The following is a 16,975-nucleotide window of genomic DNA, read 5'->3' as shown; positions in this document are numbered from 1 at the left end:
GAAAAATAAAGTATCCTTTAAAAAAGAAAAGGAGAGCTGGTAATGAATAAATGACATTGCCTTTACAATCTTTCACTTTATCAAAGACTTTTTACCTGATGACAGAAGGAAACGTAATCAGAACAGGAAAGAATAAGCTACAAATAGTACATCATTAAATGATACGTACTTAAAAAACACAATCAGGTAATAATTAAGGCATTAACATGTGTGAAATAAATCCATACGACTGTGCTAAAATTAATCTCATAAAGAATAATTCAGTTTAAAATTATACTATTTTAATGTTATTAAGGATTACTGCCTATTCAATTTGTTACGTTTCATTATGTTTTATGTTTCTTTTTTAAAAACAACTGTATTCATAAGTTTTTCAGTCAGCCACTGAGCTTCATTTAAGGCTCTGTAAATGACATTAAATGAACTGCCTGGTAGTTACTAATATTAAAAACAATTTCCAGAGAAACAGAATGTCTTTATCTCTGCAAATTGAATTCTAAATAAGCCTTCTTATTTAAAAATAGCAACACACATTTTAAAAAATAAAATTTTTTCAAGGCAACAGTACACTTACCTAGATTGATAACTTACCATAAATAAGATATTTTATTATGAGGTTTTTATCAGGTTGCATTGTTGTTAGCTTATAAACAATGGAACAAGTGTAAACTCCACTCAGGTTGAAGTGTCTCAATATTAAAGTTCCTGTTGGCGATATTTGCACACTGCTATTTTCTAGTAAACACAAAAATGAAATAAATTTAGTTGTCATCTTGAGAAATGCGGAAAGTAACGGTCCAAATGGTTATTTACTGTTAAGCTGTGCACAAAATAATAATATTAGGGATTCAGCTGAAGGCACAGGACTCAGAAACTGAAGCTGATTGGGTGTCACTCAGTTCAGCATTACACAAATATGCCTTATTGCTGCTGTGTTTTGAAGTATTGATTGACCAAGCAGTCCTAGAAACCTGTTTTTATTTTATCTCAGACATCTATTGTTCCCTCCAATAACCACTTCCAAGAGCAAAAAAATCCCAGAAAAAAAGGACAAAGTGGGCAAATAATCTCTTTTTATACGTCTATATAGTCAAACTGACTACTAACCTTTCAGTCTTCAGGGACCGCCTCATGAATTAGCTGCTCGGGGTGTTTAACATGCAGTAAACTTCAAAGTAGGCAAGACAGGAAGTTCAAGTTAAGCAAGTATTGTATAACAGACCTTCAAAAAAAATTCTATGTATATGCCAAAATGAGAATCATGTATGTTTAAGATTGTAAGATAATCCTTCTGTATGGAAAGATATGCATTGTTACGGTGGCCAAAGTCTGAACACAACTCCTTAGTTCAAGGCAGAGAGGAAGTAGGATCCTACTTCAAAGGACAAATGATGAGTGTGGTTCTTTAACTAGGTTTTTAAAGAGAAAGGAAAGCACTGCTTAAGGTCAGATTTGGGCACTGATAATGAGACATACAGTTGTCCCATGTAGCCTGCATGTGGGTTACATGATGACAGTTGATGAGTCCTTTCCTGACTTGAAAAGTCCTCAGGCAGTAACAATATATATATGGGTTTCTCAAACAGTAATATGCAGCCCATCTTGCTGGCAGCTGTCAAAGAAAACGTTGGGAACCACTAGATTAGAGTCAATTATAATAGACTTCAAGGTAAAATACTCACTTTGATAAAATATTTTGAGAATGGATTTTTGTTTCCATTTCCAGATGCCAAAAAAAAATCTTTTTAACATCCTAAATAATTTAGACCTTTTATGTAGATGATGGAAGCTTAGACAATTAGTGTGGTGCGAAAGCAGCATATTTTTAGACTGAAAAAATCAATGCTAAGGACACGAGGTCTATCCTACACACATCTTAGGGCTTTTACTACAGACTAGTCCTAATCTGGTTTTACAGATTGAGCACACATTATTTCTCGAAGCAAACCTTTCCAATTAGCTTCATCCAAAAGGAATCCAGTTTGTGCACTCAAAGACCAGACCATGATCTGAACAAAATGTGGTAAGTGGGTACAGTCAAGCAATTCACTTCAAAGCCACACTCCTATTCAAACTAACGTGTTACTGTAGATGCATGCTGATTTTCCTGGTATGTGATTTTAAGAAAAATATTGGGAAAAAAATAGCCTGATTGAAGTGCCTCTTTTTACATACTTGGCAGGAGTGTGTAGGACAACTTTGTTCCTCAAGAAACCATTTAATCTTTTAATTAACTTAACTTGTCATATATATCACTGTGCTTAAAAAAAGAATTCAAGTGCTGGTAAAAAAGAGTACTATTAAAAAGACTGAAAGTGCAAATTCTTTGACAAGAATAGTTTGGGATTCCGTATCAGCCCAGGCTCTCACATTAATGGCACAGTCTTTCATTTTTTGGATGATGAAGAGGTTTTTAATCTGATGATGAGCTACTCAGGATGCTAAGTTTATAAATTAGGATGTCATTTGCTACTGTATGCTGGAATAACTATCAGATTAATATTGTCAGAAAAACAGCATAGATTTAAGAACTATCGTTCTAACCTTTGGCATATGCAACTGCCCTGTGTGGGCCAAAAGCAACACGACCGTTAGCTGACTAGATAGCTGGAGCACCTTTAAGATATATCACAGACAGCTTTGCTATACTTATAAATGCATTACTGAACTGCAAGGATGACAAGAAGTCTGCAAAGGACAAAGCTTGGAAATCCAGTGAAGAGATCTGGTCACAAATATTTTTTGAAAGTACATCAGCAGAAATGGAAAAGTGAAGCGTTCTTCTGGTGGATTGAGTCACTGAGTTTATTATAGAATTTTATTCTACCTTGAACAATGAATGCTTCACATACCAGAAAAGATCAGAATGTTTACATAGTAACCATTAATTATGCTAATGGTATTTCTGTGTGTGAAGAATCTCCTTTTGGATCATGAAATCAAGAGTATGTCATGTTGTGGCGGGTTTTGTTTTCCAAGTGTTGTAAAAGAAACCTCACTTAAAATGCCTTGTTCCATGGGATTATCTGGATGAATACTGCCTACTCAGATGAATTTGGGTTCAGAAACAGACTGTTAGCTTTAAAATGAAATTTTAAAAGTGATTAAGCTATCCACCCTTTTCTTAAATCTAATATTTTTTTCCATGTTATTCCTCTGCAGCAGGTTCAGTAAGACAGGTGAGCAGGACTTCATATCACATTTTATGATGTGAATTACATTGTATGATTTAATATGCCTCTATTACACAGGAGGCATTTCACATGCCTGATGGACAAAAAAGCAATGTGACCACGTTCAGAGGTTCCCTGGAGTCGGTGAAAACTGGCATGATTTAAAACAGAAGTACCTTTTTAATTCATGCTGAGAGGAAGCTAGACCATTTTCCAGCATCCTCAGGAATTAGAAGGGTGCAAAACAGAGCTAGTCCTATGAGAATTATGTTACGGAGACTTAACTTTCCATACCCTTGTAATTATATTTAAAACTAAGTGTTCCTATATTTTAGTTTCTCTGTTTACTAAACTTAAAACCAATAGATTGATTCTCCTTCCAGTTCTTTCAGTGCAAAAAATAGTTACTCCCCATCCTCCCACCCCATCTGTCATTCAGACCAGTTTTACAGTACAGCAACTTCTGTATTTTGAACTTATGTATCAAGAACAAAAGTAAATGACAGCAGAATGAGGCCAGTGGACTTTTCAGAAACAGATTTTTCAGACATTTAGAAACAGCTATCAATCCAGATCATAAATTCTAATCTTCAGATTAAACTACTGAGCATGTTCAAATTTAAATATGCAATATCTAAAGATGTCCAAATAGGTAAATTCAGTGATGAATTACACATGTACAGAAACAACAGCTAACAAGGTATATAATAAACTTGAGTTCACCTGAAAAGTTTCTTAGGAATGAAACAGACTCTGTTTTGTAGTCCAGACAGGGCTCTGACAGTCTGTCTGGAAATATGTATAAGTCATGTATCAGTTATAAGGATAGCATGAGTATACAGGTATACACATATACTAAAAGCAGCTTCATATTTCTTCTGATTCTCTTTCCTTCCCTCTCCACAGAACTGTTTGATATACCAATAGTAGGTGTTAGAATATCTGGGGGTTAGCTTGTAGTTTAGAGGCTGAGTGCAGTATTTAATTTGTCAGTTGCTTTGTTTTACAGAACTATAGTACACAATTTTTTCAGTCCTATGAAAGGACAGTCACAATCTTCCGACACAAATATCCCTTCTATGCATATATTAGGTGGCAATGTGTATGAAAAGCAGTAGATTTCCTGTAAATCCAAATTCCTAGGTTCATTTTCACCAAACTAGAACATGCCTATTCCAATGTCCGCATTTGGAAATAAAGATCGAAATGCTTTCTCTTTTTTGTTCTATTTAGCTGTTCAGAACACCATCAAAAATGCTGGTTTATGCAATAAAACATTAAGATCCAGAACATAAGAATCAATTATTTTAAAGTTTTTTCCTCCATTTAAAGTGTATTTTGAAAAACTCTTATTTTCAACCAGCCCAACAGCTGTTCAAAAACTTCAAAGTACAATTTCCAGATCTTAGTGCAAAAGAGTCACTATGCTAAGTGAAGAAAAATGACTCGCTAATTTTAAAGTTGTAATGGTTTTAAATTACATTTTGTGCAGTATTTAATTTTTCATTACTCTTTCAACTGCACATAAGTGGACTGAAACTATCTGTGAACAAATCTGCTTGTTCAAAAAACAGAACTGTTTGTTATGGCTACAGAAGGAAAAGTGTTTACTGCTCTTTGTGAGCTTCTACTGTAGTCATGATGCTTGATGTATATAGCTAGACAGACTTGGGGCACAAAACACCTTCTTAGGGTGTGTGTCAAGGGCTGGTGAGCCTGAAAGAGAATCTGATTTTTCTAGCTATGAGATAGTACAATGAAAGATAGACTCTTTTCCTACAGATTTTATGCTTAAATAATTGCATTTATTGTGAAGCATTCCAAGAAGCAGTATTTTGTTAGTCTTTCCTAAAACTCTATTCACGATTCTACATTTCCACCAAAAGGATTCTTTTCTTTCCTACAACCACACTGAAAAAGTATGAAATAGTTTATCAAGCAAGGTTTATGAATCCTAATTGCCTACTGTTACGGAGATTCGCTATGATAGATATTAGAAGACTAACTAGTCACACTAAAACCCAGATGATTTTTACCACTTAGAGAGGATTACACCTGTTCTAAAAGGAGGCTGAATGATCAAAATCTTTTACACAGCAAACATTTCATGAGCTAGAAACTTTAAATAGATTTTTGTCTGCTTATACTTTCTTTTCTCTGAATCAAACAAAAATGAATGTGACAACAGCCCTAGGAGACTAAGTATCTTTGTGTTATTTACCCAAAATTGTGGTGGCTGAAGCTCAAATCCTCTCATTACCGCTTTTTAAAAATAATTTTTCTAAAACCTCTCTCAAAGAATGCTAAAAGTTCTTTCTGAGGGTGAAGTCTGTTATTAGATTCAGAGCAAAAACACAGTGTAGTGTTAGATGCCATGTAAATGTGAAATGCTGTACTATGAAGGTTGGCATGTAAAGGATTAAGAATGAAGACTCACAATGGTGTAAGTGGTATTTCAGATTGTGTAACAGGAAAAGTTACTTGAAAATGTAAGACCAAGGACAGAGTTATGATAGACAGCAGTATAGACTAAGAGGAAAGCAAATAGGATTTGGAAACACTGCCATTGTAAAAGGATGAATGGTTCATAAACTAAATTGTAAACTAAAATAAGAGATTAAACAGGTTTATAAATTCATCACAATGCTTACTGTCTTTGTAAAAATGAAATTACACTAAAGGGTAAATGAGACATACACGGAAGGAAACAAAAAATAGAACTCAGGTTCCCTGCTCAGACTTGGAAAGATACTGATGATGAGCCAGTCATGACCTCTAAGCAATCCTAGTTATGTGAGAAAAATAAGGTATGTACCAGTAACACAACATACTCCATGCAGAAACAATGATTTGGTGTTTTCATGCCATACTAGCAGATTAGGACAATGATTTCATTAGAGGCATCTTTCTGAAAAAGAATGTTTACGTTCTCCATGAGCAGATTAACCAGAATTTGAAACTGGCAGGGAATGTGAAGGGCCAACAGAAACACATGTAGTTGAGGAAGAGCAATAAAAATGTTGGCCCCAGGCTGAATGGGGCTGAATAACCTAGTGACAAATGACATGGAAAACACTGAGGTACGCAACGCCGCCTTTGTTTCACTCATTCCTAGCAAGGGCTCCTTTCCAGCCCTGCCGCAGGCTCTACCAGAGTTTAGGGGAGATGCTACAGGGAGAGAGCAGTGTGGTGTTAGGGACTTACTTAAGTGAGCTGGACATATACAGGTTTATAGACCATAATGAGATATACCTGAGGATGCTGAGGGAGCTGACTAATTAATGACTGTTGTCTGTTTTGATGGTGATGAGGTCCCCAATGACCAGAAAGACCAAAAAAAAATACATCCATCATAAAAATAGGCAAGGAAGAAGACCCAGGGAATCACAGGTCAGCCATCCTCACCTCAGGCCTTGCAAAGGTTATAGAACTGCTGGAAGTAATTTCCAGATGCATGAATGCCAAGACAGTGATTGAGAACAGGCAGCATCAATTTGCCATTGGCAAATCATGGCTGACCAGCCTGAGTGTCTTCTGGAACTAAATGACTGCCTCTGAGGATGAAAGGAAAGCGGTAGATGTCATATACACTGAAAGCCTTTAGCAAGGATTTCAGTATGGTCCTCCATCACATCTTGTAGCCCAGCTATGGACACATGGACTAGATAAGTGGAATACAAGATGGATAAAAAACCGTCTGCATTGTTATTTTGAAGATTGGTCTACCTAGCAGCCAGTCTATGAAGAGCTTTCCTCAGGGCTAATAAAAGCACCAGAACTGCTTAAAATCTTTACCAGTGGCCTGCACCACAGGACTGAATGCCTTCTTGTCCAGTACGGAAAAGACATCAAACTGGGGGGGGCACTGATACACTACAGGACATTGCTGCCATTCAGTGGGACCTTGCATGACTAGAAAGACAGTCTGCCAAAAACCTCATGAAGTTCAACAGTGATAAATGCAAAGTCCTGCGCCTGAGACAGAATAAAAGCAGCAACATGCAGATGGGGACCAGATGACTTGGGAGCAGCCCTGCAAAAAAGTACCTGGGAGTCCTGGTGGCTTTTAAACTGAACATGAATCAGAAACACAGTTTTGCAGCAGTGAAGGCTAACTACATACTGGGCTGCATTAGCAACAGTATATCCAGCAGGTCAAAAGAAGCGATTATCCTTCCCTCCTCTGCACTCATTTGGGCACTCTGGAACACTATGTCCATTTTTGACTCCTCAGTTCAAGACAGATACTAACAAACTGGAACAAGTCAACAAGAAGGCTTCTGAGATGATTAGGGAGTTGGAGCATAGGACAAGAGGCAGAGGAAACTGGGATTTTTACCCTAGAGAAGTCTAAGGAGGGAACTGCAGCCCTTCACTAAGGGGAGATACAGTACTCTTCAGAGATGGCACCATTCTTTACAGAGATCTGAAAATGTGTTTTAGTTTGGTTATCTCACCCCTTTCTTTCTGAAAAGTAAAAGCTAATTTATACGATTTGCATTCAAACACTCGCAAAGTATCCTCAGCTACTTCTCCATTTACATTCCCACCTTTATAACCCTCATGCTGCTTTGGGGGGGGGAGTGGGGGGAAAGGGCGAGGCTGTGGGGTGACATGTAAGAAAATAAATCCTTACCTGAAGAAAGACCACCACCTGGTCCATTCCACTGGAATATTGGATCAATCAGTTCTAAGTTTCGCAGATGATTTGTAAGACATAAAATACGTGGACTGTTGTGATTCAGCTTGACATAAACTTTAACTGAAAAAAAATTATCATTAGCATCAAGTATTTATCAGTGGTATCCTAACAGTGAGCTATATAAATTTCAAGACAGTGGTTCAACAATGATCTTGAATGGAGTTCTAATTTTGGGACTGGTTCTGTTATCTCTACCATCAAAATTAAATACAAAATAAAGAGCAGGTTTGTTTTCTCTGGAAAATAAAATTAAGAGAATTCTTTCTAGTTCTAGGCTTATCTGGTTGTGTAAACAAGAAGCACAGTGCACTGTAACATCCTCCTGAATGGAGTATGTCACTTAGTAGGTTCTCACAAGCACGGGCTCCTGCAGCGTTCTGTCTCAATTGGTCTCCAACTCACACATGGAGAGAGTGAAGTTGCAAGATACGCAGACTTGACAGCTTGCTGTTTCCATTCTATTAGCAATTGCCTTTTACCAGTGCACGATGTATTTGCTTAAAAAGGGTTTAATGTTGTAGCTCACTAAACGGTGAGCTGCGTATTATTTAATTCAGACATAATGGGATTGGAAGCAAACTGAGTAAGGTAAGGATTTACTTAGCCTTTTCCCACAGTAAAGCAGGTGTGCATGTCTTGTATGCGATTTGTAGCACACAGGTGCTTCTATATCTTCAGTTGTTTCTAAAAAGTACGATTGGTGTAGTCATAATCACTTCCATAATATGCAGGATTTCAGTGTGCACAATTTGTCTTATTTCCCTTCCCACTGACATACTGCAAAGCATTTGTCCTCTTCAGAAGCATGGGATGCTAGATATTTATGCTCTAGTGAGGTCTAAACTTGAATATACCATGCTTAGCATCAGGCTACCCTAATGCCACTGAAAAGCTACCATTAGTGTAAAACATTACAGCTACTACATTTGTGATTTAGAGAATCTGACTAATAATTAACACTGAATCAAATAAGCAGATAACCACAATGTTATCTTACCATTGACTATTTCAGATTCCCTGCAAGTGGAAGACAGTTTAAGTATATGTTGCAGGAAGGGATTAATGCTCAGCAAAACAGTTTTCACTTTTCCATTGTGGCAACTGGTGGTAATGCCACCACAGTTTTCTCTCCTCTCCAAGTATGATTGTTCGCTTTCATTAAAAAATGAAAAGCCGCTTACGTTCACATTACAGTATTAAGTTGTTTAAACAGAATAAAGACTTAGATACAACATTTAATACATAAGAATAACTTCAGAATTTTGATAGTCTTTAGATCAGGAGGTATGTCCATCCCAGCTAGTAATCAGTTTTTTACAGTAGCTTATATTACAGAAAACAGCAAAGTATACATTTTCAATTGTACAATAGTATATCATGGAAGTAAATGTCATTTACAGGTGGTGTTTCAGTTTTTAACCCTGAAGCATGAAAATTAGTATGAATTCTACATGTTAATGCAACTGCCAATATGATTAGTCTTTTTCCATTGCAAACCCTTGATACTTGTTCTCAGAATTTACTAACCGACTGGCTTTAGTAATAGTCTATTGAGGCATAATTGTATACGTTGCATATCTCTCCCACTTCACATTTTGTTTTTTATTTCCTCAAGGTTGCTTTGTTCTGTCTTGTAGCAATATTAAAAAAAAATACATATCCATAATAAAAAGTAACAAAATTATGGTGTCATTATTATCATAACCTGTCAAGATAGTAAATTCTGTCCCACCACTGTAAATTTCCATGACAGTTTTGTAAACATGTATCATAGGAATAATATAACAGAAGGGCATCTGATAGAAAATAATGGCTGAAAAAATATCTACCAGGTATAACCTTATTCTTCTTCTTTCAAAATAAAGTCTTACTCTTTTAATTGAAATTCTTTGATATTTTTCTTATTTGTTCATATTCTCTCCATTATAAAAATATTTACCTTAGATGGTGATCCAAAAAAGAACATTTATGTCAGGTATTTTAAAAGTGGAGGATTTTAATAGTGTAGCATTGTATTTAACCAAATTTTGGTGAAAAAAAAACTCAAAATAGAGATGTTGCCCAGCATCTCAAAAGAACACTGGAGCCAAGTCTAGTATATTCACAATGGTCTGTCCCAGAGAAGGTGGAAACATTCTTTATTAATACTAAATTGTTTTTAGAAACAGAGTTGGGACAAAACATTTTAATCTTGCTTTCTAACTTTCAAATTGCCCTGTGCCATTCGAGTAGTAGCCATGTTTACAGACATGACTCAGAATCAGAAGAGAGAAAAAGTACACCAATAGGATGAACCTTAGACCACTCAGCCATTATTTAACATTAATGCTAAATAATATTATAAGTTAAACTACTAAGAGAAACCTTTAAAAACAAATTATTTCCCAGAATTGTTTCACCTTTGGACAAAAATTGATATGTCTAAGAATTTGTACCAAAAAAAGGTCAAAAAATGTTGCCTTTTAGCATTCCCCCAAACAACAGAAGTATCACTTCTAGATATGCTACTAGTAAAGCTATAACTGGAAAACACACATGGAGAAAACTATGGGGAAGAGTATTAACGAAACCAAGCCGGCAATGTGCATTTAGAGAAAAAGCAACATGAGTAAATATATGGCAATGAGGAACCGCCTGGTCTTTAATTTAATTTTCAGATTTTCCAATAATTGTTTTGCTTAATGAGAAGAGAAAGTGATAATATTCTGGAGTTAGATGGATTTAACTTAGAAAGCAATTAATTCTTATCTCTTCTTAATTTCTGTTGTAGCATATAACATAAATTTCAAATCTCAGGTTCTGTGTACATAACAAGATGAAGTCGGAATACCTACAGTGCAAGAAAGCAGCATTTTGGAGCAAGAGTCGTACAGCCAGGTGGAAGAGTACACAGAACATTGTTATTTTTATAACAATTACAGAAAATAATTATCTTGGTTTTGTAAAAGTTATGAGTAAGAATAAAAAAAACTATGAAAAATAAATTCCAATGACAGAAATATATGCTGTGGGATAGCCTATTAAGTATACATAAGTCAGTACAGAATTGTAATTAATTAAACCACTTAAAACCATTTAAAACAATTTAACAACAAGGCATATGATAAAGAAGGGCCTTTTCTTGGTAAAAACAGTATTTTCACTAAAATTGTTACATTATGTTTAAAGAAAAATACCTGGAAATACGATAGATCCCACTATTTTTAAGCTATTGTGTCTTGGCCCTCCACTTCTTAAAAATCTCTTTGAGGGCTGAACTGTTAAAAGATAAAACCATGGCATTAATACAACTATTTAATTTGTCTGAAAAAGCAAGCAGCATACTTTATGTTAATCTACACTTTTAATAGACTTGTTCATCAATGGATATTAAGTTAATACTTGCCTAACGTCTTATACAACGCATGACTCATTAAGGCAACAAAAAACAATGGCAAAGGCAGGATATAGAAAAAGCATCCTTATTCTAAACAGCACTTAAGTTTAGATTTAGTTTTAAATATATTCATGCTTTACAAAAGAACTGTCACATTTTAAATTAAGACTGTCCAAAATGGGGATAATGGGGATACGCACTGTCCAAAATGAGGATAAAATTTAGCTGCATTGTTACAATACCCTCAGTCAGGATGTCAATCAATGTGTATACTGACCATTAATGAAGTAATGAGCTTGGGTTCTGTCATGATTGTGATTTTCTTAATTTCCCCATGGAAAGAAATATAAAGTATTTTATGGCTATTTTGGTTTGCATTTCTTCTATTTTAAATAGAAATTAAAAACATGTTCATAAAGTTTGCAAAGCTTTGCAAGACATACAAGGCGTCTGAAAGAAAACTGAACTCTCTTTCAGGTGGGCATTCTAATACAGTCAGATCTGAGTTTCTTTTACAGAGTTTCCAGAGATACAGAACTGAAGCCAGCAGAAAGATAATGGGTATTAGACCTCTCAGCATTTTGTGTTCTTTGTCTCCACCTCCTGCTTGGAAAGAACGTGGGCTAATGGGAGTTAAGGTATGCTTGTGATTGCCAATTCTTTTGGGGAATCTGGGAAAGAAAGTAAATAACAAAGGAATAGAAAGCCTTGAATACAAAAGACAGCAATAAAATACTGAATATATCATCAGTAGCAATTATTTTATGAAGATGGGCTAAATAATTATGTGGCACCGGATCAGTGCTTGTTGCTAACTTAGGTTCAATATTAAAAAAAAATAAAAGCAACAATAAATACTCTGGTAAACTGGTTATAGATTAAGGCACTTGTTGGGGGCAATGAGAATGGGGTCGAACCCCGGCTTTGTTTTGATTTATCTTGATTTAAGCAATAATGGGAAATTATCAACTCACTACTTCTCTACAGTGTTGTTATGGAAAACAGAAGCAAGGCAGATTCTTCAGCTATCAGGACAAGATAATCAAGGTAAGTTAAAAGAACTGCCTGTACTTGTCATTTCAGAATGTAAGCAGAGTATGCCATTGAAAATACTTAGAAAGTAGGAAGAAATAAAACCTTGCTTGAGGAAAAAAAAAAACCAAGAGAAGATAATCGTAAGACTAGTCTCATATATGATGGATTTCTGTGATTAGCAGTTTAATTTACTTTGCAATGTGCCACTTCCACAACTTTGTTTGAGGAGCAAAAATTTTCAAATAACTTCATTTTCCCCAAAGACCTCCTAGAAGGATTGGAGAGTTTTTACTGAAAAACAAAATTGATTCAAATTTTCTCACTGGAATATTTACGTTAAGTCTTTGAGCAATCTGCTGCACTGGCAGAAACAAAACTAATTTTTCACTAAAATTCAGCTCCCAAAAGAACATGATCAGATTCTCCATTGACAACAATCAGCATATGCTTGATTTTAATAAAAGCGTACTAATTTATAGCAAATTATAAATCCTACCTGAAAAACAGCCCATTTTAAAATTCCTTCTGCTACTATTATCTGTCCACATGATCCATTAATATTTTATGAAGTGTCAAGTTGATTTATATATCATCATCGGAAAGGAAAAACATAATCCACCAAAAACAAATTAATGCGAGAAAAACTGAAAACAACAATCTTATACAGAAAGTATTCGAAGTTTATGAGAAGGCGACTGAACAAATGCATCTAGAAAAGTTAAGCATTGCAAACTGACAAGGTATGAGCAGATATACATAACTTTATGGGATGTTAGGCACTACTTAATCAATGCAAAAGGAAAGTAGTATTTTTTTACAATAATAATTTAAACCCAAAGATGGAGCTCTTGAACTGTTTATTTAAAAAGAACTAGAAAAAGTGGAAGCAATATGGTTACTGAAGGAAGATAATCTAAAACTTCTGGAATTACTTTTTTGGTATCTTCAATGACAATGCATGCTAGGTTTTGAGAAAGTCAGCTTAAATGCTCTTTCATGTGTATACACGTTTCATTTGCATAGCAGCCATTGCAGTCAGTAAATGTTTCTGTCCGCAAATGAATCGCAACTCTCATATGCTATTTCCCTTACTTTCTACACTGCCTTTTAAATTTTTTTCAAGCCTTTTTTCAGGTTTTCTACTCAAATTCAGTTGCTCTCCTCCTAATCACCTGGAATTTAAATGACACTTCCTGCAGCAGTTTCTAGCAAAAATGACCTTCCAATTCTCACTCTCTATTTTAAGAGTGCATATGATCAGAATAAAAAAAAGTTTTTCATAGAAAAATAAAATATCAAGAGGTCATTAAATCCCACAGAAAGAGCAACAAAACCAATGAAGGACAAGGGAAGTGCTTAAACTGCATTTTAAAGTCATTAAATATATTATTCCATCCCTTCAATTTGAACCTGCATTTAACAAGCAGTGAGAAAAGCTAAGTTTCACTCATTTTTGAGAAAAATAAGTGAGATTTCTGAATTAATTCCCCCAATTAAGTTTTTTAAGCAGGCCAATGCACTAGAAATACATAGGGTCTGATTCCTCATTGTCTTGTACTTCTTGCAGACATAATACAAGGTGTGAGCAACAGTTCCTTTTGCAGAATAACACAGATGAAGAAAAATAGTTTTACATCACTATCAGACACATGGAAGTTTAGGGTAATTCATTCCCAAGTCCGGGGTGATTCAAACTTCCCAGCTGCCTAAAAAGCCATTCCTGAAGACTGGAATTCAAGGGTACATTTGCCATATAAAGTAGCTATGTTACTTGAGGATTCATTGGGTGAGTTTAAAATCTGATGGAGTTAAATTCAACAGCTTTACTACTAATTTATGCCACCGAAACAGGCCGAAGATCTTGCAGAGAGTTAAATTTAAGTGTAAAATGCTAACACCCTGTTTGATGCGTTTGAAATCTACTTGGCAGATGTATAAATTCTGCCCAAACACTGAGAGAAATTGAGCTCATGTATTTCTAATGGGTTCTGCCTACAGGGGGAAGAGTCTCAATTCGAGATCGGAAGTAGCAGGCAGATTGTACCTGCACAGACAAACAACCCCTCCTGCTCCTCCCTGGTCGGAGGGAGTTACAACAGCGCAGGTGAAGAGGGGTCCCTTCCCACTTCCTGCCTGAAGGAGGAATCGGGGTTGGTTAGTACTCACCGAATCAGCATTCATTCCTATGCCCATTGAGTCGAAAGGGAATGCCATTCACCCACTCCAAGTTTCACATAAAGTATATTCTACTATTTCATAAAATATTTTATTCTGAATCTTTTAGTCTTAAAATGAACATTACAGTTGCAAAAATAATCAGAAAATTAAATTTGATCTGAAAATTGCAGTGGCAGGAAATGGAGTTTAAAATGAGCCTTAAATAAACAATCAATTTATTAATTAATAAAATACTGTATTACTAGAATGTTCAATTGGCAGAGTTTCAATTCATTTATTTAGAAATGAAAATTCTATGAAGCGATAGGAAAAGATTTATTTAAGTTGTGGTAATTGCTAAAAGTTTTTTCAAAGTAATTATGTTTTGAGATAATTCTTGTAAAGAGATTTCTGCACCAAAAGAGTATATAAATAGCAACGCTACTTACTTAAGTTATTTTTGCTCAATCATGCTAATAGTCAAGTGTTTTTCTATATCCAAGTATTTTAATTACAGCTGGCATTTCTAAGCTGCCTATTGATGGTAAGTGCTGTGCAGAAATATTACCATTTCTATTACTAGTCATATGAAAGTCATATAAGAGAAACCAAACCTCAGTTTTTAATGTGTCTCAGTTAAGTTTAACCCGTTTGACAAAAAGCCTGCAAGATATGAACCATATCATGTTTTTCAAGTAGGCCTTCATATTTCCCTTCTGACAACTGCAGCACTAACACATTTCATAAGTTTAAAAGACTTTTTTTCCTTATCATATTGCAAGCTAAAGCTTAAAATGTTGTCTCTTTTCAGTTAGATAGAAACATCCTTCAGATGGCTCAGAAAAGTCAAATGCAACTAGGCCATTTTAAGAAACATGCTCCACGTTGTCCTCAAAAGTTTAATTATTCACTTAAGGAAAAATACATTAGCCCAAACCATCAGCATTAGTAAACAGGAAAACAAAATGAAAAATCCTCAAAGAAAAAGGTTCATATTCTTTACATCAGTCTGAACTCAGACTATATAAATAACACCCTGGTGCAATAAAATTGAAATAAGTGGGGGTTTTGTAATTGACAATGTCTATTATGCCTACTAAAACCAAAGAGAGAAGAAATACTATGACAACAAGGTTTCAGTGAATATATACTGAAATACTGCACATGGTTTTCCCTTTTTTTGTCAGAGAGTAGAACAACTTTGAACTTCACTTCTGATCTTGCTCCTGGAAAAGACCTTGACTTTCTAAAGGAACTGGTGAAATTCAATCATAACCAGATCATGGAATAAGAAGATCTGACACATATGCACACTAATGTACAAATTAAATAATCTAATTTAATACTATCAGAAAGCCTAAGTGATTTATGATGGTCAAATTTTAAAACCCCACTAGGAAGCAGAGACTGTCATTTCAGGGCATTCACAGTCTTCGAGTTGAGAGGCCATACAACTGAATTTCCCAATCAGCGACAGCTGACAGCTGCAATTATGCACACAGTGGATACAAGGTCAGCACTAGTACACCAGGAATGTACAGTCTTGGTATCCTACCACATAACTATTTCTGTACCTTAGAGCCTTCAAGAAAATGATGCAGCTCTTTTAGCTGAGTACCAGAGTTACCAGCTACTCACTGCACATGCAACTCGCCTGTGGTGTTAGACCCCCTCAGGCATGCAGCTTCTTTGGTACCTAGATACCTCTCCCCAGCACTCACTGTTCATTTTTGAGGAAAAAAAAGATTACTTCAATACTCCTTTAGCTTTCCTGCATCCATCTCCACCTCCACATGCGGAAAGTAAGTTTAATCCCGCTGGTGGGTATGGTGGGTGTAGGTGGGCAAAAGCACTGACAGGTATTTAACAAAACCCATAGGGGAAAGCTGGATGTTAAGGGCACAGCTCCTGTATTATGGAACAACACACCCCAGATATCAACGCAAACTTAAAACTACCAGGCTGTAAAGAGGGTCACCTATGTAGCGACACAGGTATCTGCTTTTGTAGAACAGTGTAAATAAATGCATGAGGGCGAGTCTTATGAGGAGCGGCTGAGGGAACTGGGGTTGTTTAGCCTGGAGAAAAGGAGGCTGAGGGGAGACCTCATCGCTCTCTACAACTATCCGAAAGGAGGTTGTAGCGAGGTGGGTGTCGGTCTCTTCTCCCAAGTAACAACTGATAGGACAAGATGAAATGGCCTCCAGTTGTGCCAAGGGAGGTTTAGGTTGGGTATTAGGAAAGATTTCTTCAGCAAAAAGGGTTGTCAAGCATTGGAAGAGGCTGCCCAGGGAAGTGGCTGAGTCACTGTCCCTGGAGGTATTTAAAAGACGTGTAGACGTGGTGCTCAGGGACGTGGTTTAGTGGTGAACTTGGCAGTGCTAGGTTAACGGTTAGACTCAATGATCTTAAAGGTCTTTTCCAGCCTAAACGATTCTATGATTCTATGACAAAGGCATAGGCAGGGCGTGAACTCAGGAAAACCTGTAACATTCACTTGTGATGCTCTAGGCAGGACAGGGGTGGGAGACC

At 36.0% G+C, this 16,975-nt stretch overlaps 1 protein-coding gene across 1 annotated transcript in view; it reads right to left on the bottom strand.

Moving 5' to 3' along the window:
• ZPBP (zona pellucida binding protein) overlaps window positions 1–16,975 on the bottom strand; it is a 33,517-nt gene that overhangs the window by 15,032 nt on the left and 1,510 nt on the right. The window contains exons 2-4 of the mRNA XM_009330485.1: window positions 11,052–11,132; window positions 7,810–7,935; window positions 592–735 (exon numbers count right to left, since the gene is read on the bottom strand). Of these exons, the coding sequence (XP_009328760.1) occupies window positions 592–735; window positions 7,810–7,935; window positions 11,052–11,132 (351 nt within the window). The remainder of the gene's footprint in view (window positions 1–591; window positions 736–7,809; window positions 7,936–11,051; window positions 11,133–16,975) is intronic.

Source organism: Pygoscelis adeliae, unplaced genomic scaffold, assembly GCF_000699105.1.
Source record: "Pygoscelis adeliae isolate BGI_AS28 unplaced genomic scaffold, ASM69910v1 Scaffold78, whole genome shotgun sequence".
In the NCBI taxonomy this organism is placed as follows: Eukaryota; Metazoa; Chordata; class Aves; order Sphenisciformes; family Spheniscidae; genus Pygoscelis; species Pygoscelis adeliae.
Note: the sequence above shows the minus strand (reverse complement) of the source record. Positions and strands in the feature narration are given on the sequence as shown.